Source organism: Oncorhynchus mykiss, chromosome 1, assembly GCF_013265735.2.
Source record: "Oncorhynchus mykiss isolate Arlee chromosome 1, USDA_OmykA_1.1, whole genome shotgun sequence".
Classification (NCBI taxonomy): Eukaryota; Metazoa; Chordata; class Actinopteri; order Salmoniformes; family Salmonidae; genus Oncorhynchus; species Oncorhynchus mykiss.
In genome coordinates, this window is record NC_048565.1 from 31,639,264 (window position 1) to 31,663,406 (window position 24,143).

Here is a 24,143-nt window from a genome sequence, read left to right on the forward strand (position 1 = left end):
CAAAAACACAGAAATACAAAAACATAGAAAAAAGAACATAGAACGCCCACCCTAGTCACACCCTGGCCTAACCAAAATAGAGAATAAAAAGCCTCTCTATGCTGTGCTATGCTATTTTGACCCATATGTAATTGTGGATGGATCTGGTTTTGGATCATTATTTCTGCTAATTGAATTACGATATGATTTTGCCTTTCATAAAATATTTAATCATATTCACATACACGCTTTACATGTATGTGAATGTATAAAATGTGCACTGGAGTCAATTATTGTATTTAGAATGGATTTCCAATTCAAACATTTTGCGGAAGGCTATGCAAACATATTTGGCCTCATATACTACATACAGTACGGTAATAGGTGGGGATCATTGTTCCGGGAAAAGGATGTCCTGTTTTTTGTTGATATAATGTTGAGGATTTACAAGAGTTACATTCTCTACTATAGTTTGTAAAGGCCATCTTACATTCTCTACTCTAGTTTGTTTAATGTCATCCGGTCATCTGCTGTTACAGACAGTGTGGCATGTGCATGGTGTTTGGTCGCAGTTCAGGTATGTACACTACATTGATACAAGTAGCCTACACAATAACCCTCTCTAGCAATAGAAATGTGTTGATACATTTTCCAATACCATACTATTTGCCTGTTTGACTTTAGTTTAATGTAAGCATACCTCTCACAATCACAACAATTAACATAGGCCTAGTTTTTTATTTTTTATTATCTATGAAAATAATTGAGTAATTATCAATGCACTCATAATTTTATAACATATATGTTTTTCTTGACTTCCAAGAGCTGATACACCATAACACAAAACATATGGGCTGAGTGTGCAAACAGGAATGTGTTGTGATTGTCTTGACCAGGGTTGCCAGGTCTAGCTTAAATTTTCAACGAAGACCACTCAAAACCCACCCACAGGGCCTCAAAACTGAGCCAAAAACTGTTTCTGCGCAGCAGTAGAGGAGTTGAAATATTTATCCAATAAACCCCTTTTCGATAATGCTATTGAGCTAATATAGAAGGAATATCGATTTAATATGTAATGACAAGAAGCAAAATTCAGATTTACATCAAAATAATAATTATTACAAGCTAACGTGACTAAAGGAATTTGAATATGTAGCAAGAGAAAGGATAATTTGCCTTTATTAACCTCACTAGGGTAGGGGGCAGCATTCGGAATTTTGGATGAAAAGCGTGCCCAAAGTAAATTACCTGCTACTCAGGCCCAGAAGCTAGGATATTCACACAATTAGTAGTTTTGGATAGAAAACACTCCAGGTTCTAAAACTGTTAAAATAATGTCTGTGAGTATAACAGAACTGAAATAGCAGGCGAAAACCTGAGGAAAATCCATCCAGGAAATGCTTATATTTTGAAATGCCTGTTTTTCCATTGAAAGCCTATCCACCACACAAAGACTTATGACCCAGTTCACGATCTCTATTGCTTCCTCAACAGTCTCTAGGTATTGTTCCAGGCTTTTACTCTGAAAAATTAGGGAGAAACAGCACGTTCGATGAGTGGACAGTGGAAATTTCCAGACATGAGTCCAGTGTGTGACCGGGAGCGCTCATTTCTATTTCTATTTCCACTGTCTATTTCTCATTTCGTTTCTATTGACGAAGCTTTTGTCCGGTTGAAATATGATTGATTATTTATGACAAAAACAATATGAGGATTGATTATAAATATCGTTTGACATGTTTCTATGAACTTTTATGGTACTTTTTAGATTTTTCGTCAGTCTGTTGTGACCGCACTTTGTTCCAATAGGTTACTGAACAAAACGCACCAACAAAATGGAGATTTTTGAATATAAAGAGGGACTTTATCCAACAAAACAAACATTTATTGTGTAACATGGAGTCTTTGAGTGCAATCATATGAAGATCATCAAAGGTAAGTGGTATATCTTAACGCTATTTCTGACTTTTGTTACTCCTCTTCTTGGCTGCTAACTGTTTGTAATGATTTGTCTGCTGGGCGCTGTTCTCAGCCTTTTTTAAATCTGACACAGCGGTTGGATTAACAAGAAGTTTATCTTTAAGCTGATGTATAACATTTGTATCTTTTATGTATGTTTATTATGAGAACTTCTGTTTTGTTGAGTTTCACACTCTGCAATTTCACCGGATGTTGTTTGAGACAGTGTTTTACTGAACAAAATGCGGTAACAAAACTGAGGATTTTGAGGAGGGACTTGATCGAACAAAACAAACATTTATTGGGTAACTGGGAGTTTTGTCAGCTGGGCGCTGTTCTCAGATAATCGCATGGTTTGCTTTCGCCGTAAAGTATTTTTTAAATCTGACACCGTGGTTGGATTAACAAGAAGTTAATCTTTAAAAAGATGTAACACTTGTATGTTTCATGAATTTTTATAATGAGTATTTCTGTTTTTGAATTTGGCGCTCTGCAATTTCACTGGATGTTGCCCAGGTGGGACAGTAGCGTCCCACACCCCCTAGAGAGGTTAAACTCGTCAGATCATTTACCATCCATCAATGGATGTCCATTTAACTGGTTTGACTGCTATGAATAAGCAATAATGCCCGAGGGGTGTGGTATATGGCCAATATACCATGCTAAGGGCTGTTCTTAAGCACGATGCAACGTGAAGTGCCTAGATACAGCCCTTAGTCGTGATATATTGGCCATTTACCACAAACCATGAGGTACCTTATTGCGATTATAAACTGGTTACAAATGTAATTAGAACAGTAAAAAGTCATGTTTTGTAATACCTGTGGTATATGGTCTGATATATCACAGATTTCAGCCAATCAGCATTCAGGGCTCAAACCACCCAGTTTTGAATTGTAATTATAAACTGGGTGGTTTGAGCCCTGAATGCTAATTGGCTGACAGTCGTACTTTTAGAAAGAGAGGGTCCAGATTGTCTAGCCCAGCTGATTTGTAGGAGTCCAGATTTTGCAGCTCTTTCAGAACATCAGCTATCTGGATTTGGGTGAAGGAGAAATGGGGGAGGCTTGGGCAAATGCTTATTGAAATTCTCAATTATCTTGGATTTATCGGTGGTGACAGTGTTTCCTAACCTCAGTGCAGTGGTCAGCTGGCTGGAGGTGCTCTTATTCTCCATGGACTTTACAGTGTCCCAAAACCTTTTAGAGTTTGTGCTACAGGATGCAAATTTCTGTTTGAAGAGGCTAGCCTTAGCTTTCCTAACTGCCTGTGTATTTTGGTTCCTAACTTTCCTGAAAAGTGGCATATCGCGGGGGCTATTCGATGCTAATGCAGAACGCCACAGGATGTTTTTGTGCTGGTCAAGGGCAGTCAGGTCTGGAGTGAATCAAGGGCTATATCTCTTCTTAGTTATACATTTTTTGGGGCATGCTTATTTAAGATGGTGAGGAAAGCACTTATAAAGAATATCCAAGCATCCTTTACTGATGGAATGAGGTCAATATCTTTCCAGGATGCCCGGGCCAGGTCAATTAGAAAGGACTGCTCGCTGAAGTGTTTTAGGGAGCGGTTGACAGTGATGAGTGGTGGTCGTTTGACTGCGGACCCATTACAGACGCAGGAAATGAGGCAGTGATCGCTGAGATCCTGGTTGAAGACAGAGGACAAGTTGGTCAGGATGTTATCTACGAGGGTGCCCGTGTTTACGGATTTAGGGTTGTACCTGGTAGGTTCCATGATAATTTGTGTGAGATTGAGGGCATCGAGCTTTGATTGTAGGACGGCTGGGGTGTTAAGCATATCCCAGTTTAGGTCACTTAACAGTACAAACTCTGAAGATAAATGGGGAGCAATTAATTCACATATGGTGTCTAGGCCACAGCTGGTGGCTGAGGGGGGTCTATAACAAGTGGCAACAGTGAGATACTTATTTATGGCAAGGTGGATTTTAAAAAGTAGAAGCTTGAACTGTTTGGGCACAGACCTGGATAGCATGACAGAACTCTGCAGTAGATTGCAACTCTACCCCCTTTGGCAGTTCTATCTTGTCGGAAAATTTTGTAGTTGGGGATGGGAATTTCAGAACTTTTGGTGGCCTTCCTAAGCCAGGATCCAGACACGGCTAGGACATCAGGGTTGGCGGAGTGTGCTAAAGCAGTGAAAAAAACAAATTTAGGGAGGAGGCTTTTGATGTTAACATGCATGAAACCAAGGCTTTTACTGTTACAGAAGTCTACAAATGATAGCGCCTGGGGAATAGCAATGGAACTGGGGGCTACAGGGCCTGGGTTAACCTCTACATCACCAGAGGAACAGAGGAGGAGTAGGATAAGGGTATGGCTAAAGGCTATAAGAACTGGTCATCTAGTGTGTTGGGGACAGAGAATTAAAGGAGCAGATTTCTGGGCGTGGTAGAATAGATTCAAGGCATAATGTACAGACAAGGGTATGGTAGGATGTGAATACAGTGGAGGTAAACCTATGCGTTGAGTGGCGATGAGAGAGGTTTTGTCTCTGGTGGCATCAGTTAAACTAGGTGAGGTCTCTGCATGTGTGTGTGGTGGGACAAAAGAGCTATCTAAGGCATTTTGAGCGGTACTGAGGGCTCTACAGTGAAATAAAACAATAAAAACTAGCAATGTCTCCAGTGATATCCTCATTTCAACATATTTATTGTATCAAGTGGTAGGCAAGTAACCTACGATCGCATAGACATTATTAGGCTACTTGATGACCAACAGATTCAAATGTATCATTCTCCACGTTTATTGTGAGTTTCATTGTGGACTTTCCCCATAACAGAAGCACGCAAGGGAGTTCCATAATTTCTATTTAAAATTTCCAACTGCGCAGTGCTCAAGATCCAAGAACTGAGCATGCAGTTTAAACCACCTTCTAGCGAATTTATGTAATGCGCACTAGTGCGCCTAAAGTCGTTTCCCAGTGCTTTGTCACAGTTATTTCTTGATGTGCATCAGTTCTTGCACATTAATACTGTATGTTTTATGGAAAAAGGGTTGGAAATACTTCATAATCTCCATAATGAAATTGGCCTGTCTACAACTGGTAAAAAGTTGTCAGAACATGCTGCAGTTCTCTCTCAACACACACACACACACACCCCTCCGGCCCTCCCTCCCCACCACTCACACACTCAGCAACAGCCTTCCTTACTGCCTGATAGTGAGTTGAATTTAGAAGTAGCCCAGAAACCTGGTACATTTTCATCCTTGACATCTTTTTCAAATGAACTAAATGTCTGGAAAACTGCGGACATGTCAACCCTGCTCTAGACATTTATAGGCTATTCATCTTATTGGTCCAGTTAGAGACCATATCATTTAGAGTCACAATTTGAGCTGTAGACTATAAAGGACATGATTTGGCCCTAATTTTACAGCCATTGATAAACTTGCAAATGTTCATAGTAGCCTATAATTGTTACTACTCTGTAGTAAGCCATTTTCAGGAAAATGTCCAGTTTGGCTGACCTTTTATTAAAGCACAGATTGTTTTGCAAATATGCTAACCTACCTAACAGTCTCAATTTCTCTTGAAATAGATTCATTGTTCCTTGTGTTATCCTGTTTGTCACATGCGCGGTTGTGAAATGGGAAGTGGGGAGAAAATCTATTAGTGACACTTGTGCGCACATATGTATGCACATTTGTTCCATGTGGCCCTTGTCAGATGTCATCTCCATGACATGTCCCTGTGATTTTTGGCTGGATCTTGACTTGTTTTTCTTGATACACTGTTCACTCACCCCTGGCACAACTGATGCTCACATTCTGTCTTTTGCTTAATAGGTAGCACAGTGCAGTAATGACCAGAACAGATCATACTTGAGGTTCAGAAGTTCTTATTTCACGTTGAAGTGATGAAAAACATGATCAGAGGTGTGTATTTGCCCTATTTATTGTGCAAGTTAACTATGTTCCATTTTATCAGTACACTGACATAATATTATGCTTTGTCATTCAAATTATTGTTATGTTATATAACTTATCCTACAGTAACTGCGAAAGGGGCTATCTATTTTTAGAATTATAAATTAATGATGTATATACATAGTGATTCTTGAAGAATATAACTTAATGAGCTTAGTTCAAATGTCACACCCAAAATATAAGGTTGTTTTACTCCAATGTTTGTAAACATTGTAAATGTTAACAAACACTGCGTAGCCTAAAAACACAAATGCTGATATCATGGATGGTAAGCCCTTGCATCCCTCAGGTTTTTACCAACACAGAGGCGGGGTGTTGTCTTTGTTATAGTTTCAACTGCGGATTGGCCCTTTAATCACTTATCACTTCATGAATGTACATTTTCAGACATCGTCATTGTGCAGCATCCTGTTTCTGTGTATGTACCACTGAACTATAAGGTGACTCTGAGTGTGAGAGCAGAGGGAACCGGTATCCTGAACTACCAGTGGTTCAAGTCTAGTAAAGAGGAGGTATGTGGTTGTTGAGGATTTTTGTAATTCTTGTCTGACACAGTATTATGTTGTCAATTCATAGAGTAACACAGTATATATCCAATGAAATGGTTAATGTTTTTTTAGGTATTTGGTGGGACCAGAGCAGATCTGATTGTCACAGCCCAGAGGTCTCAGTCCTACATTTGTCGCGTGAATGACCAGTTCTGCAACTGTGTGTTCAGTGAATGGGTCACAGTAAAGGTCCTGGACATTGCTAAACCAGGTACAGAAATCCCCTATATTAGTTACCAGTTCTAAGATAATAACATGTTTGTAATACAGGTTATTAAATCTTCTTTGATCAATTTAGAGCACTATTTTGCCTGTACTGTATTGCTATTGCATGTTTTCTTTTTTTTTCTCCTTCAGGTCTCCCAGTAGCATGGCGAGGGGAGCCCCATATCACTGTACAACCTGCACCCCAGACTGTCAGACAAGGGGAGAGACTCACCCTCAGCTGCACCGCCTTTGGCATTCCCACCCCTCACTACCAGTGGTACAGAAATGGACATCCTCTGTTGGGCAAGACCACGGACACACTGCAGGTAACACCAGTGTTTATTTACTCCTGCACTCAGGTCATTGTGTTTACTCTGTCTTATCATTTGCTGGCTGAGATACCATGCTTCACCATTCCTATTTAGTGATGGAGTGGTAAAAAAATAGGTGTGAAAACTCTGGTTGAGGTGAAAAAATGAACTCTCCCTATATTTTCTATGCAATTTCCCCCAGAAAGTGAGTGACAAGTGCCGAGCAAAAAAAAGTGGGTTAACTGTGTTTACTTGTGTTTACCCTCCAATACATCACTTGCCCTATGTAAACATTGTAATTTAGAATAACTTAATTCATATTTAACATGAGGTTTAAATTCTAGGAGAGAAGTCTTATGTGTATGAGTAGAGCCAAACAGTGATGTGAATGCATTTGATTGTGTCCTTTGTAGATAGAGAATGCAGGGACAGACCATAGAGGAACATATCTCTGCTATGTATCCAATGTTCAAGAGGAGAGATGGACAGAGGCAGCTGATGTTGAAATAGGTAAATGGAAGTGGGATGCTACTTGAAGGGCATCTGGGCAACAAAAAGGAAATAATGTTTACATGAATTGAACATACTGTGAATGATGATGTCATATAGCCAAGTCTTTTGTGAATACTGCTCTGTAATTATAAACTGTGCAATAGTGAATATGAAACTCTCACAGTAGCAAATGACAAAGCACTAGCAGCAGTTATTTTATGTTTTCAGTGGCATGAGCTTTACTATTAGCGTTTTATATATTCCCTGACAAAGTCTACCACATAATTTACTGGAAAGTAATTCCCCACTTTTCACTGAGCTAGTGGAATAGCGGTAAGTTCAGATTTCTACACATCCCTCCCACAAGTGGGTCTTTCCATTCCGCTGACGATTTAAGGTATTTCCCTTTGTTAAAGACTGTACTAGAAGTTTTCAGGCTCTAAAAAGTGGTCAAGGAACTAGCCTTTGGATGTAGGTTCCCCTTTGTATGTGTTTTCTACATGTTGGCACATCAACAACATTCATATTTCAAAATCTTTATGGATTTGACCCAACCAGATTGAATGAAAACTAGGAGTCCTTTTACACTCTCATATTGCTTTTGATCTTGTTTGTTGTGTTAACAGATTGAAGTGTGAAGTGTTAGGTTATGCACTGATTATAACTTTTATTATTTTTCCATTTCTTTCAGTGCCATCTAATCAACTCACAGGTAGGGGTCAGTGGAAATACAGTGTTTTATTTTTATTCTTTTTGTTATTTTTTTAATTTTACCCCTTTTTCTCCCCAATTTCGTGGTATCCAATTGTTTCAGTAGCCACTATCTTGTCTCATCGCTACAACTCCCGTACGGGCTCGGGAGAGAAAAATGTTGAAAGTCATGCGTCCTCCGATACACAACCCAACCAAGCCACACTGCTTCTTAACACCGGAAGCCAGCCGCACCAATGTGTCGGAGGAAACACCGTGCACCTGGCAACCTTGGTTAGCGCGCACTGTGCCGCTGGTGCGTGATGAGACAAGGACATCCCTACTGGCCAAGCCCTCCCTAACCCGGACGACGCTAGGCCAATTGTGCGTCGCCCCACGGACCTCCCGGTCGCGGCCGGTTACGGCAGAGCCTGGGCGCGAACCCAGAGTCTCTGATGGCACAGCTGGCGCTGCAGTACAGCGCCCTTAACCACTGGTTTGAGGTATTCTTAGAATGCGGTTTGAGCATTATGTCATTGAAGTGGGGAACTGTTGTACCAGTATTTCCTGATATGTGTGGTTTCATGTTTCTATAGTATAATTAATTAGCTGTTCTCAAAGTACAGTAAGGTGACCCTGATTACAAATTCCACCATGGTCTTTTCGTGCAGCGACTGACAAAGTGGCCCTGCTTATTGGTAACCTCAACTACTCCCACCATCCGGACCTGATGGCCCCCACTATGGATGTCCAAGAGCTGGCCAACCTGCTGCAGCAGCTGGGCTTCAGAGTGGTGTCTTTACTGGATCTCACCAGGGAGGAGATGCTGGCGGCTATTGACAAGTTCCTTCTCCTGCTTGACAGGGGCGTGTATGGTGAGTTCAATACTGTTCTGGTGGTTACATTACAAGGGAGAATGTATTTTGAATTGAGGGTTTTTCAGAGACTCTAGAAAGTTAACGATGACACTATTCACTGAAAAGTTGCAAATGCATACAAAAATATTTCTCTGTTAAGCTGAAACCAGACATCGTAGTCTTGTTTAGCTCCCTTTAAACGTATTCTGCCCGTTTTGGTTGATCTAGCATAATCCTATGCTGCTGTTTAGAGATCTTATTAGTAGCTTGGTGTGAGAGTGTGGTTTAGCTGTCAAATAAGAGGTGGAAAGGAGAAGCTTGGGCCTGTAGTGTTTGAAGAGAGATGCCTTGCTATGTATAGTTGTTTCCTGTGCTGTGAAGTACTTGAAAGTACTACTTAAGTAGTTTTTTGGGGTATCTGTATTTTACTTGACTATTTATATTTTTGACAACTTTTTACATTTTCCCTGACACCCAAAAGCACTCATTACATTTTGAATGCTTAGCAGGACAGGAAAATTGTCTAATTAAGACACTTCTCAATAGAACATCTTTGATCATCTCTACTGCCTCTGATCTGGCTGACTCACTAAACACATGCCTCGTTTTTAAATGATGTCTGAGTGTTGGAGCATGTCCCCTGGCTATCAGTAAATGTTTTTGTTTTTTTAATGTTTTTTTTTTGCTGTCTAGTTTGCTTAATGTAAGTATTTAATTGATTTATACTATATATATATACTATATTTTAGCAATTCTATTTACTTTTGATAATTAAGTATATTTGAAACCAAATACGTTTATACTTTTACTCAAGTAGTATTTTACTGGGTGACTTTCACTTTTACTTGAGTCATTTTCTATTATGGCATCTTTACTTTTACTCAAGTATGAAAATCGGGCACTTTTTCCACCACTGGCTGTTTCTGAGGCCTATAGCACTTCGACTTGGCAGATTTATTTAGCACCTGTAAAGGGCCTTTAGCAACCTAGCAACTGTCAGCTTATTTTCCTTTTTATATTTGAGTCAAATAAGAGCATTACATTTTATGTGGCATGTAAACATTTGTAAGAGTTTGACATTTTCTGTCTCATCTAATAATCCATGCTTGTGTGTTATATGGCTGTTATAGAAAACGAGGTCAGCTTAATATGAAAACCAATCTGAAAAGTAGCGATCTGGATTTTCTAGGAGCTTTAAGGACCTGCACAGTTTACAGATTCAAAACATGCTACTTGAAATTACTCAACTCAGCTGCACAGGGATGCAAATCTTCCGGTAGTTTACCAAAGTTACTGGAATCTTCAGTCATTTTGGTAATTAACAGAAAATCTATAGCAATCTATCATAACTTTTGTGATTTATACATATGATACATTCATGATACATATATTTCTATATTTTATTTGATTAACATTTTTCAAGTGATAAAGCCACACAGAGGGACAGAGATAATTACAGGCGCCTGTAAAAAGTTGAAGTACCCAGAATGGCCACTAGATGTCTTGTGATATATTACATAAAATCCTTGAAGGATACCAGAATTCTGGTAGTTGACTGGTAGTAACATACACTCCCTTTGCAACCCTACACATAATATATAGAGCACAAGCAACATAATATTTTATTGATGAAGGACAGGGTCAGTGTTGTGTGATATTCTACAGTATATGATTGCTAAAATGAAACATGGAGCCTTGTTTGACAGATGCCATATTAGATCTGTACCTCTCGCTGAACTGGAGTATCGGGTGCTCTGAATTTACCCTTATGCCTATGAGAGACTTTGCTTTTCCTGTTCACGCCATGTAACATGCGTTTGCCATGGATTTGATTTTAATCTGATTAATTAACAGCGATCAATGCTAAATAACTAAATAGTTATTTTGGTGTATAACTGAAATACACACAAAATATACAACTAACATAATGCTATCCCCCACAGCCCTGTTCTACTATGCTGGTCATGGGTACGAACGTTTAGGAAGAAACTATCTGGTGGCAATAGATGCTCCACAACCATACCGTTCAGAGAACTGTGTCTGTGTACAGAGGGTCATGCGCAAGATGCAGGAGAGACGGACTGCATTGAATGTGGTCTTACTAGACACCTGCAGAACATGGTAGGCCTCCTGATGGACACCTCATGTCATTGTTTGTTGCTCGACAGTGAATTGCAAAAGTATTCACCCCCTTGATGTTTTCCCTATTTTGTTGCATTACAACCTTTAATTTAAATGGATTTTTATTTGGATTTCATGTAATGGACATACACAAAATAGTCCAAATTGGTGAAGTGACAGGAAAAAAATTGTTATAAAAAAATTATATAAAAGAAAAACGGAAAAGTGGTGCGTGCATATGTATTCACCCCCTTCGCTATGAATCTCCTAAATAAGATCTGGTGCAAACAATTACCTTCAGAAGTCACATAATCAGTTAGATTGCACACAGGCAGATTTTATTTAAGTGTCAAATGATCCGTCACATGATCTCAGTATATATACACCTGTTCTGAAAGGCCCCAGAGTCTGCAACACCACTAAGCAAGGGGCACCACCAAGCAAGTGGCACCATGAAGACCAAGGAGCTCTCCAAACAGGTCAGGGACAAAGTTGAGGAGAAGTACAGATCAGGGTTGGGTTATAAAAAATATCAGAAACTTTGAACATCCCATGGAGAACCATTACATCCATTATTAAACAATGGAAGAATATGGTACCACAACAAACCTGCCAAGAGAGGGCCACCCACCAAAACTCACAGACCAGGCAAGGAGGCCATTAATCGGAGAGGCAACAAAGAGACCAAAGATATCCCTGAAGGAGCTGCAAAGCTCTACAGCGGAGATTGGAGTATCTGTCCATAGGATCACTTTAAGCCGTACACTCCACAGAGCTGGGCTTTACAGAAGAGTGGCCAGAAAAAAATAAGCAAACATGTTTGGTGTTCGGCAAAAGGCATGTGGGAAACTCCCCAAACAAATGGAAGAAGGCACTCTGGTCAGATGAGACTAAAATCAAGCTTTTTGGCCATCAAGGAAAACGCTATGTCTGGCGCAAACCCAACACCTCTCATCACCCTGAGAACACCATCCCCACAGTGGAGCATGGTGGGGGCAGCATCATGCTATGGAGATGTTTTTCATCGGCAGGGACTGGGAAACTGGTCAGAATTGAAAGAATGATGGATGGCGCTAAATACAGGGAAATTCTTGAGGGAGACCTGCTTCAGTCTTCCGGAGATTTGAGACTGGGACGGAGGTTCACCTTCCAGCAGGACAATGACCCTAAGCATAATGCTAAAGCAACACTTGACTGGTTTAAGGGGAACATTTAAATGTCTTGGAATGGCCTAATCACATCCCAGAACTCAATCCAATTGAGAATCTGTGGTATGACTTCAAGATTGCTGCAAATCTGCGGAACTCATCCAACTTGCAGGAGCTGGATCAGTTTTGCCTTGAAGAATGGGCAAAAATCCCAGTGGCTAGATGTGCCAAGCTCATAGAGACATACCCCAAGAGACTTGCAGCTGTAATATCTGCAAAAGGCGACTTTACAAAGTATTGACTTGGGGAGGGGGGGGGGGGGGGGGGGGGGGGTGAATAGTTATGCACGCTCAAGTTCAGGTTTTTTGTCTTATTTCTTGTTTGTTTCACAATAAAACATATTTTGCATCTTCAAAGTGGTAGGCATGTTGTGTAAATCAAATGATCAAATGATTAATTCCAGGTTGTAAGGCAACATAATAGGAAAAATGCCAAGGGGGGTGAAAACTTTCGCAAGCCTATTTAACATTTTAAGAAGTCTACAATTGCATTGATTGAAAGAAAAAAATATCACATCAGAAGACAAATAAGGCTAACACAAACATAAGCAAGCAGATTAATTTTACTTCACTACATTCTTAAAGAAAATAATGTACTTTTTACTCCATACATTTTACCTGACACACAAAAGTACTTGTTACATTTTGAATGCTTAGCAGGACAGGAAAATTGTCCAATTCACGCACTATCAAGAAAACACATTGTCATCCCTTTTGATCTGGCGGACTCACTAAACACAAATGCATCTTTTGTAAATTATATCTGAGTGTTGGAGTGTGCCCCTGGATATCCATAAATAAAAAATAACCAAATGGTGCCACCTGCTTTGCTTAATAGAAGGAATTTGATTATTGTACATTTACTTTTGATACTTAAGTATATATAGAACCAAATACTTTGACTTTTGCTCAAGTAGTATTTTACTGGGTTACTTTTACTTGAGTAACTTTCTATTAGGATATCTATACTTTTACTCAAGTATGACAATTTATTACTTTTTCCACCACTGCTAAAACAGGTGTTGAGTTGCATCATTTTATTTTCAGGTACAACGTAGATTGCATAGCTTCTGAAATCAGGCCCTTGGTACCAATGGGAAACACTGTGTATGGATATGCCACGTATGTATTTTTACTCTATGTAACAACAATTGATTTATGAGTGTTCATTCATGGCCTGAAATCTAAATGACCTGCCTTAACAGATGTGAAAATGCAGAGGCTTATGAGGTACAGGACGGAGGGAAGAGCACCGGAATCTTCACTAAATATCTGAACAAGCACATCCTACAGCCAGAGAAAGTCACCCACATCCTGGAGCTGGTGTCTGAGAGTCAGTATTCTTGTATGATAGGCTTTGCTCTTGTGGAAGCCATTTTAACATATATTCATTGCATTTTTTACATCAATATTTGTATTTTTTATATCAATAATGGAATTTTCTGTATCAATAATTCAAAATGTTTATATACAAAAATGAATAGCTGATATCAATAATAATAAAATAATGATATCTATAATCACATTTTTTATATCAATAAAATTCAAATTATTTATATAAAACATTACATTTTTGATATTGCTCATAATTTTAAATATAAAACGCTCAAATTATTGAATTATTATTATTATAGTGATAATTGGAATTATTGATATCGATTTATATACATTTTGTAAATTAATTATATAATAAAATTCAATTTAAAAAAATTCACCATTGAATCCTATGATATAAAAAAAAAAATGTACGTAAAATCTTAATTATTGTTATTGAAAATGACATTACTGATATCAAAAATACAATTATTGATATATATATTAGCATATATTTAGCATAATTAAGACTTAGACCTGTATCTAAAATTGTATCTAAACATTTATTCAATTATTTTCCATTTCTAAAGTGAAAGAAAAATGATAGAAAATAAAAAAGACAAAAAGAAAATGTCTTGATTACAAACTGTATGTCTTCACACCCCATAGTTAATACTTGGTGGAAGCACCATTGATAGCCATTACATGTGTGAATCATTTTGAAGAAAATGATTATTGAGGTGGCAGCATCATGTTATGGGTATGCTTGTTACTGGCAGGGACTGGGGAGTATGTTAGGATCAAAATAAATATGAAAGGAACGAAGGACAGGTAAAAAGTTAGAGGAAAACCCTCCATAGTCTTCTGAAAACCTAACCTGGAGACAGTTTTATATTTCAGTGGAACAATTATACAAATTCTAATGACAAAGACACACCACAATTGCTTTCATGAAGTGTTGAGTGTTCCTGAAATTGTCTAGTAGTCTCAATCTTGGCCTAAATCTGCTTGAAAATCAGTGATAACATAAACATTGAGTATTGCTATCCATCAATGATTCCCAAGCAATTCCTTGAGCAATTTTGACAAAAACAATAGATATATGTTGCCCTAAGAGTTGCGTAAAGCTGGTAGAATCGTATTACTCCGTACGGGATTTGCAGCGATGGGACAAGACTGTAACTACCAATTGGATGCCACGGAATATGGGTAAAAAAGGGGTAAAAAAATAAAATGTGGAGTAGGTTGTATACATCAGTAGGAAAAATACAAAATAAAATTTTAAGCCAGCAAATGTCAAGACTGTGCAAGGGCCTTGTGTGTATGCTTTCAATAGGCGCTGTATGTAGGAGCATGCACATGTAATACCACCCCCATGAAGGTCTTTAAAATATCGTTTTTATATCAATAATTCAGTTATTGATATCATAAATGTGAATAATTTATATAAAAAAATATATGATTAATATAAAATAATATATATATATATATATATATTGATGTATAACGGTGGCTTTGCTTTTAGCACTTCCCTCTAGTGGCCACATTCTGCAGTCTGTGTGACTGACATTTCAGGATGGATGTTTTGACATATTATTAACACCAATCCATGACTCACATTGAAAATCCCAGGGTTTCTTTTGATAAATAGGAAAATTACTTTTGACAGAAATGAGAAGATATTATGCAAGAAATACTAAATTCCCTGCTAATAAGAGCAGAAGTGTGGCTTTTGGCTCCATTGCTCCTCTATAGGAGATGTACAGCAGTGTCTGTAAACAGGGTCAGTGTGGAACATGTTGTTGTCTACTTGTTGGAGTACAGACATGTTGACATCTAAATGTTTATCCGTCACTGGCTACTCCCCCTGGTGTTTACCCTGCAGCAGGTAGCAGTGGGCGGAGCTTGGAGGGCTAGGCATGCTGTCCCCACTGGGTGCTTGTTTGTTTGTTTGATGGGTCTCTCTGGTAACATGACTTTGTGCGACAGAGCTGCATTAGCTTGTGACCTCATTCTCTAGAAATTCACACTGTTGGCCATAGCACAGCAGGAAACCTGAGAGGGGTAGAGTTAAAGACAGCTGCTCTGCCATGTGTGTGTGTGTGTGTGTGTGTGTGTGTGTGTGTGTGTGTGTGTGTGTGTGTGTGTGTGTGTGTGTGTGTGTGTACCTCCCTACACTGCTCTCCTGTGGTCACTCAGCTCCAGTGACAGTGATCCTGCATAGCTTAACACAGCCCATCAAAGGGGGTAGTGGCACAGTACTGTATAGGTTGACTGATGAGTTGTCAGTGGCTGTAACAGTCGAACCTTGGCACAGAACCTCACGGCTTAGATTAGAGATATTTGCTGTATGTTAAGATTTCTCAGATGAGTTGCACCGTTACTCACAATAGGTTTTATTTCAGGGTTACAGCTGAAATACATTTCTGAAAGTGTTACAATTGTATCCATGTCTAGGAAATAGTATTCACTGAAGTGACAGATCACATCACAATCACGAGACCATTTCATGAACAATAAACACAGCCTTCCCAGAAACTCCGTTGAGGAATTATGATCTATGTCCTTCTTGTCTTAGACTTATTTATAAATGGAAAAAATAGTTGATGTTGAACTGCTGTCCACTCAACTCTTATAGAAACATGGCGAAGACAGCTTGCTTAAAATATGCACTGAAGCCAAATCCTCTGCAAGAATAAGAGTAAGCCTGTATCCAGACACCTGAATAGGATTTCAGTGTATCCGTTTCTGATCTGGCCAGCAATGCCTTTCACATACATGCTTTTGCCTAAACATTTCTGTAAGTTCACTCTTATCGTGCACATGTTCATAATTTAGGAGCCTTTACATCAGTCAAATAGTATTATTATTTTAATTTCAGTCCTACCATTAAACACTCCTTAAGGACAGCTGTTACATAGGTTGCGTTGGCTAACCTTTAACCTGTTCCTTAGATCTGGGCAGAGACCCTTTCGTCACAGGCAAGCAGGCGGTGGAAATCAGACACACGCTAAAGGAGCCCCGCTCCCTCACAGATCCGATCAGGACCACCAGCCACACTGGAGAACTACATCTGAGAGACGCCTGCTGGAGACAGGCCAACGGTAAGCTTTAACACACCATAATATCCCCAATACAGACATGATCTTTACCCCATTTTTCACAATTGATAAATGACTGGGTGTATGTCAAGTGCTCTTTTTATTTCAGATGTTTTAGCCATGGTGTATCATTTGCTATGAAATCGTGTAACTGTTAAGTCAGTTTCTTGCCCTAAGCTAGTCTTAACAAGAAAGAGGAAAAATCACTATTTTTCAGTTGTGTATGTGACATGGTTGTGGCTGTTATAATGTACAAACAGTGTGGTTTAGCATGAGTAATGACCATCACACCACCATTCAAGGTTTTACTGTTTATTTGTGTTGATAGCAGAAAGCGAACTTGTTTGTATATTTAAAGTCAGCCTTCAGTTTATTTCACTCACAGTGTACCATTATTTATAACATAAGGGAATATACTTTTGTCTTCCCCATCACATAAAAACATACTTACAGTATCTTGTATTCTTTCTTCAAATTGAATTTTGTCATCACTAAAGTTCTTCAGAATCCCCATATATACTTCTGGCTCAGATAAATGAGAAGAAATAGTAACTGCTACTATAAACTTCTTCAAGGACAAGATGACGACCTTTTAAAGCAACATTTCTTAACATGGCTGCCTAACTTTCTTATCACGTCTATCTAGCCTGCATTCCAGAGATGCTTTGTTGCGTAGAATTTGTATCTTAAAACTGTCTTTCTATGTGATGTTCTCCCACAAAGAGCTACCACATCAGAAGTTGCTTATTTTCCCCTGTGGAGTTGAGGTGGAGGTCAGCTTCTCAGCCTTGTTCTCCAACGTCATGGTTGCTTTTGGCAGAGTGATAACCACTGGACCCAGAGCCCAGGACTGCACTATCACTCTGAGGAGCACACCTGTGAGTGACATCTTCACTCTTACTTGCCGCTACCTGCCACACTACCTAGAGAGCAGGACATGGTGTACAAACAGCCCTTATTAATAAGCAGTTTGATTTAGTTGCATGACTTCACATGATACTACACATAAATATTTTATTAAAATGACTTTTTAACTTCTTGTGAGACCTGAGCAATATATGTAACCCTGACAACAAAACTGAAAACCAAATGTTAGGAAAATGTGTTTAGGTGCTAAACTTTAGAAGGTTCTAAGAGTGGGTTCTGCACAAGGTGTATGAACTATTTCCTGCTGTGGTCACATCTCAATGCTAAAACTGTTGTATAGATATTTATCTGATCCTGACATGGCATTACTCTTTATAATTTTGAAAATGTGTTGCTCATAAAACAATGTTTTTTATATATATACAGTGGGGCAAAAAAGTATTTAGTCAGCCACCAATTGTGCAAGTTCTCCCACTTAAAAAGATGAGAGAGGCCTGTAATTTTCATCATAGCTACACTTCAACTATGACAGACAAAATGAGGAAGAAAAATCCAGAAAATCACATTGTAGGATTTTTAATGAATTTATACACCTGTCATCTCCTCTTTCCTCTGTACACTCAAGGCAGTGGTGGTTGCTGCCATTTAAGATGAGGGAGAAGCATTTTTTTAATGAGCATGGCCTAATTTCTATTACAGCATATTGGATGACTGTGATTCATATTCCATTCACCCAGCTCAATGTAACATTGATAGGTTTAAGCTACCACTTTATACACAAAATGTCCCTATACCCATCATGGGGTTGCTACAACCTAGCCTATGAATGCAAAATTACAATGTAGATGCTTTGGTCGAGAGAAAAATTTGAGTAATCAAGATGAGACATTTAATACCGCCTTGCACACTCTTGCCGGCATCTAGCTGATCTAGGGTGTAATCATTAGTCTAACAGTTGCAAACGAGAGCTTCTATTGGACAAATTCAGGTATGTTTATCCCCGTTAGGTTCTGTTTAAGAAAAGTTTTTCAACAGAATCGGCGGCATGAATATACCCCTGATCACTCGCACACATAGTTCACTTTCATTGCAGCCACATACAAACAGCATGATCAATTTAATCATTGTATAATTCCTTCTCGTCTCTACACTCTCTCCTCTTCTCACCTTTTCCCTTCACTTGTGAACTTCAGAGAAAAAATCAGCTGTCTGTGACCAGGCTAAAAAACCTTTCCAAGCCCAACCTTCATAACCGCTAACCGCTACACAAAGCCTCGTTGTCGCCATATTAGTTAACGTTATAATCATTACTAACGCATAACTAAACCCACTACAATCATGCATTACAGTCAGCGAGCAGTTTAGCAGTTACACCGGCAGGTCCCTGTGACAATAAATTAATAAAACCAAAAGGTTACCTTGACTTGGAAGAGTTCCAATGTTGGATAGCCATAGCCAGCTAGCTAACATAACATCCCTCTCTGTTTGAGCCGGGTGTTAGAGTAGCCTAAACTAGATAGCTGCATTCGCTAGCTAAGTAAAAGTAAAAAAATAATACAACAAAGTATAGCTCTCTCTCCCTCATCTCCTTCATTTTAAAGAATTGTTTTATTATTATTTTTTCAGTTGAGAACAAATTCTTATTTACAATGACGGCCTAGGAACAGTGGGTTAACTGCCTTGCTCAGGGGCAGAACAACTGATTTTTACCTTGTCAGCTCAGGGATTCGATTCTAGCAACCTTTCAGTTACTGGCCCAACACTAACCACTAGGCTACCTGTTCAACTCTTGTGTTGCTCTCTCTTTGAGCCTACTCACTACATTTTATGCACTGCAGTGCTAGCTAGCAGTAGCTTATGATTTTATAAATGGATTCATTCTCAGATCCTTTGATTGGGTGGACAACATGCCAGTTCATGCAGCAAGAGCTCTGATAGGTTGTAGGACGTAATAATTACTGTATAAGTCTATGGAAAGAGATGAGAACCATGAGCCACCTAGGTTTTATATTGAAGTCAATGTACCCAGACGAGGACAGAAACTAGCCGTCCTCCATCTACACCATGGTGCTACCCTTTAGACTGCTTTTGAGGCTACTGTAGGCCTTCGTTGCAAAACAGTGTATTGAAATATTTTTTTTGGCGACATATTTATATTGATTATAGTTTTATCAAAAAAAGGATACATTTATTAATGTTTTACTATTTTTATTATACATTCACTGAGGAGGATGACCCTCCCCTTCCTCCTCTGAGGAGCCTCCGTTGAAGAATACTGTTCATTCGGAAAGTATTCAGACCCCTTGACTTTTTCCAGATTTTGTTATGTTACAGCATTATTCTAAAATGGATTCAACTGTTTTTTTCCACTCATCAATCTACACACAATACCCCATAATGACAAAGCAAAACAAAAACAGTTTTTTTTTGGGGGGGGGGGGGCAAATGTATGAAAAAGATTGAATAAAATATAACATTTACATAAGACCCTTTACTCAGTACTTTGTTGAAGCACCTTTGGCAGCGATTACAGCCTCGAGTCATCTTGGGTATGACGCTACAAGCTTGGCACACCTGTATTTGAGGAGTTTCTCCCATTCTTCTCTGCAGATCCTCTCGAGCTCTGTCAGGTTGGATGGGGAGTGTTGCTGCACAGATATTTTCAGGTCTCTCCAGAGACGTTTGATCAGGTTCAAGTCAAGGCTCAGGCTGTGCCAATTCAAGGACATTCAGAGACTTGTCCCGAAGCCACTCCTGCGTTGTCCTGGCTGTGTGCTTAGGGTCGTTGTCCCGTTGCAAGGTGAACCTTTGCCCCAGTCTGAGGTCCTGAGCGCTCTGGAGCAGGTTTTTTTTATCAAGGATCTCTCTGTACTTTGCTCGTTCAACTTTCCCTCGATCCTGACTAGTCTCCCAGTCCCTGCCGCTGAAAAACATCCCCACAGCATGATGCTGCCACCACCATGCTTCACCATAGGGATGGTGCCAGGTTTCTTCTAGACGTGACACTTGGCATTCAGGCCAAAGAGTTCAATCTTGGTTTCATCAGACCAGAGAATCTTGTTTCTCATGGTCTGAGAGTCCTTTAGGTGCCTCCAGGCAGGCTGTCATGTGCCTTTTATTGAGGAGTGTCTTCCATCTGGCCACTACCATAAAGGCCTGTTTGGTGTAGTGCTGCAGAGATGGTTGTCCTTCTGGAAGGTTCTCCAATCTCCACAGAGGAACTCTGGAGCTCTGTCAGTGACCATCGGGTTCTTGGTCACCTCCCTGACCAAGGCCCTTCTCGGTAGTTCCAAACTTCTTCCATTTAAGAATGATGGAGGCCACTGTGTTCTTGGAGACCTTCAATGCTGCTGTAATTTTTTAGTAGCCTTCCCCAGATCTGTGCCTTGACACAATCCTGTATCGGAGTTCCACGGACAATTACTTCGACGTCATGGCTTGATTTTTACTCTGACATGCACTGTCAACTGTGGGACCTTATATAGACAGGTGTGTGCCTTTCCAACTCATGTTCAATCAATTGAATTTACCACAGGTGATTCCAATCAAGTTGTAGAAACATCGCACCTGAGCTCAATTTCGAGTCTCATAGCAGTGTCTTCATACTTATGTAAATAACGTATTTATGTTTTTTATGTTTAATACATTTGCAAAATGTCTAAAAACATGTTTTCGTTTTGTTATTTTGGGGTATAGTGTGTAGATTGATGAGGGGGGAAAAATATTTAATTAATTTTAGTGTAAGGCTGTAACATAACAAAATGTGGAAAAAGTCAAGGGGTCTGAATATTTTACGAATGCACTGTATCTTATGAACAGCAGTTATTTTCATAGTTTTCATAGTCTGCCTTATGTCCTCATCTTTCATGACAACCTTGCTATTAGGAATGGCTGAGAAACAAGAGCAGGACATTTTGGCACAACAGTTTATCAGGTTTCTGCTTCTGTGTAGTAATAATTCCTTGGAGCACACTGACATCTAGTGGTTCAATGCGTTATGATCTCCCTACTTACTTCAGTAGTCTGCCACTTGTTATGCACTTTGTAAAATAACAAGTGGGTATCACAGGTTTTGCTGTAGTTGCCTGATGTATTGTATTCCTGACTTCTGTGTTTAGGCAATGGAGGATGTATTCTCTAGTCCTGGGAGGTCAGGTGAAATGGACTCTCTGTTGCTAAATAACTTGGTTGCTGAAAACCCTGACTGTAGCCTCAGACTTTGTGGCCTTCAAAAGCTTCAGGTAGGTTTACTATGTCTGGGACCCCATATTTAATATGTGCAATTATATGTCTAGAAATGTATAAATTCAATCTGTATTATGTTTTTTCTCTCTCCCTGTTGTAAAGGGATCCTTAGTGATAAAGGTGGACCTACACTATACCCACATGGACAGGAAGCTGTGGCTGCAAGAGAGCAAACAGCTGGACATAGGGAAGCCTCTTGTGGCATCCTGTGATCTGCACAGGGGACAGCAAGCAATGGTTGCCCAGAGATGAGATGGTGCCCCTGCCCAGAGTATGGGACACAGCTGCATCTCACACAGCAAGCAGCGCCCACGTCAGACATTAGGCCAGCCAGGCCGCCCCTTCACTAAGAGTGCAGAGTGTGCTGCCAAAGTTCCCACTGCAAGGAGCAATGAACCAGGGGAGAATGATGAGACTGAGCCTCAAGACTTTACCCATTGATTTCCCCTCTCCACGTCTATGGAAAAAGGATATTCTAGTAGTAGTGACTAGTGTAGTCCATCGGATATTTGCTGTTTAGGCTTTAATCAATGCACATAATAAAATCAGCATGATACATTCCCTTTCGCTGGTTAAATTCTATCAGTCTAATTGTGGTTATAAAGGTGTGTATGTACTGTATACATGGGTGCATGTGAGTTTGAGGAGATGACATTCTGGATTATGTTCCTCCCAATAAGCACTATTGTTCTGTTCTCAGCATGACACTCAAACAAATGAAATATGTATTATTTAAAATGATCACAGAATTAAATAAATTACACAATATAAATGGGACAATATTTTCATGTTGCATATCTTTTAACCATCTCATCTTTTAACCATCCCATCTCATTAAATGGTTTCAATATCTGTTTTTACAATTTATAGTTGGTTAGAAGTTTAAGTCATTGAAATTTGGAGCTATTGAAATTGAAAATATTGTCCCATGTACAGTGCCTGTACAAGTATTCATACCCCTTTACTTATTCCATATTTTGTTGTGTTACAGCCTGAATTCAAAATGGATTAAATTGTTTTTCCACTTACCCATCTACACACAATGTCCCATAATGAAAAAGTGCAAAGAAATGTTTTCACATTTATTCTGAATGAAATATGGAAATCTAATTTGCATAAGTATTTAAACCTGAGTCAATACTTTGTAGAAGGACCTTTGGTGGTGATTACTTGCGCATGTCTGTAACAGCTTTGCACATCAGGATTTAGGGATTTTCTCAAGTGCTGTTAAATTAGATGGGTAGCAGCGGAGAACAGCAGTCTTCAAGTCTTCCCACAAATGTTCATTGGGATTCAGGTCTGGGCTTTGGCTGGGCCACTTAAGGACTTCCACATTCTTGTTCTGAAACCATTCCAGTGTTGCTTTGGTTGTATGCTTGGAGCCATTGTCCTGTTTTTAATGTAAATATTCACCCCATTCTAAAGTTGTTTGCACTCCGAAGCAGGTTCTCATCAAGGATTTGCCTGTAATTGGCTCCATTCATTGATCCCTCTATCCTTAACAGTCTCCCAGTCCCTACCGCTGAAACGCATCCACATACAGTAGCATGATGCTGCCACCACCATGCTTCACAGTAGGGATGGGATTAGATGGGTGATGAGCTGTGCCTGGTTTTCTCCAGATATAGCGCTTTGCATTCAGGCCAAAGAGTTCAATTTTTGTCTCATAGAACCCCTAATTCTTTAGTCTTATGCTCTTGGAGTCTTTCACATGCCTTTTTGCAAACTCCAGGCGTGCTGTCGTGCCTTTTTCTCAGGAGTGGCTTCCGTCTGGCCACTCTTCCATAAATGTCAGATTTGTGAAGTGCTGTAGAGATTGTTGTCCTTCTGGCAGGTTCTCCCATCTCAGCCAAGGAACTCTGTAGTTATGTCAGTGTGGTCATTGGGTTCTTTTTCACCTCCCTGACCAAGGTCCTTCTTGCCTGGTTGCTCAGTTTGGTCTGGTGACCAGCTCTAGCCAGTCTGGGCAGTTCCATATTTTTTTAATTTCCCAAGGATGGAGACCACTGTGTTCTTCAAAACCTTCAACAGTCTATAAATAGTTTTTCCCCTTCCCCAGAGGCAGTGGGGAGAACAAGTATTTGATACACTGCCAATTTTGCAGGTTTTCCTACTTACAAAGCATGTAGAGGTCTGTAATGTTTATCATAGGTACACATCAACTGTGAGAGACGGAATCAACAAAAATCCAGAAAATCACATTGTATGATTTTTCAGTAATTCATTTGCATTTTATTGCATGACATAAGTATTTGATAACCTACCAACCAGTATGAATTCCGGCTCTCACAGACC

General features: G+C 39.5%; 1 protein-coding gene across 2 annotated transcripts; it reads left to right on the forward strand.

Annotated features, from left to right (window-relative positions):
• Window positions 1–365: 365 nt before the first annotated feature.
• Window positions 366–22,884, forward strand: LOC110521202 (mucosa-associated lymphoid tissue lymphoma translocation protein 1). 2 transcript variants are annotated; one of them, XM_021598641.2, is made up of 15 exons: window positions 366–556; window positions 5,748–5,837; window positions 6,276–6,400; window positions 6,509–6,647; window positions 6,794–6,969; window positions 7,368–7,464; window positions 8,138–8,158; window positions 8,808–9,011; window positions 10,937–11,114; window positions 13,369–13,443; window positions 13,527–13,654; window positions 16,590–16,739; window positions 17,460–17,614; window positions 21,722–21,844; window positions 21,951–22,884. In XM_021598641.2, exons 2-15 carry the CDS (start codon window positions 5,819–5,821, stop codon window positions 22,098–22,100), a joined length of 1,740 nt encoding a protein of 579 aa, XP_021454316.2. In that variant the 5' UTR covers window positions 366–556; window positions 5,748–5,818; the 3' UTR covers window positions 22,101–22,884. The 2 variants fall into 2 exon arrangements, with proteins under 2 accessions (XP_021454316.2, XP_021454321.2); XM_021598646.2 differs by lacking the exons at window positions 10,937–11,114; window positions 13,369–13,443; window positions 13,527–13,654.
• The last annotated feature ends 1,259 nt before the right edge of the window (window positions 22,885–24,143 follow it).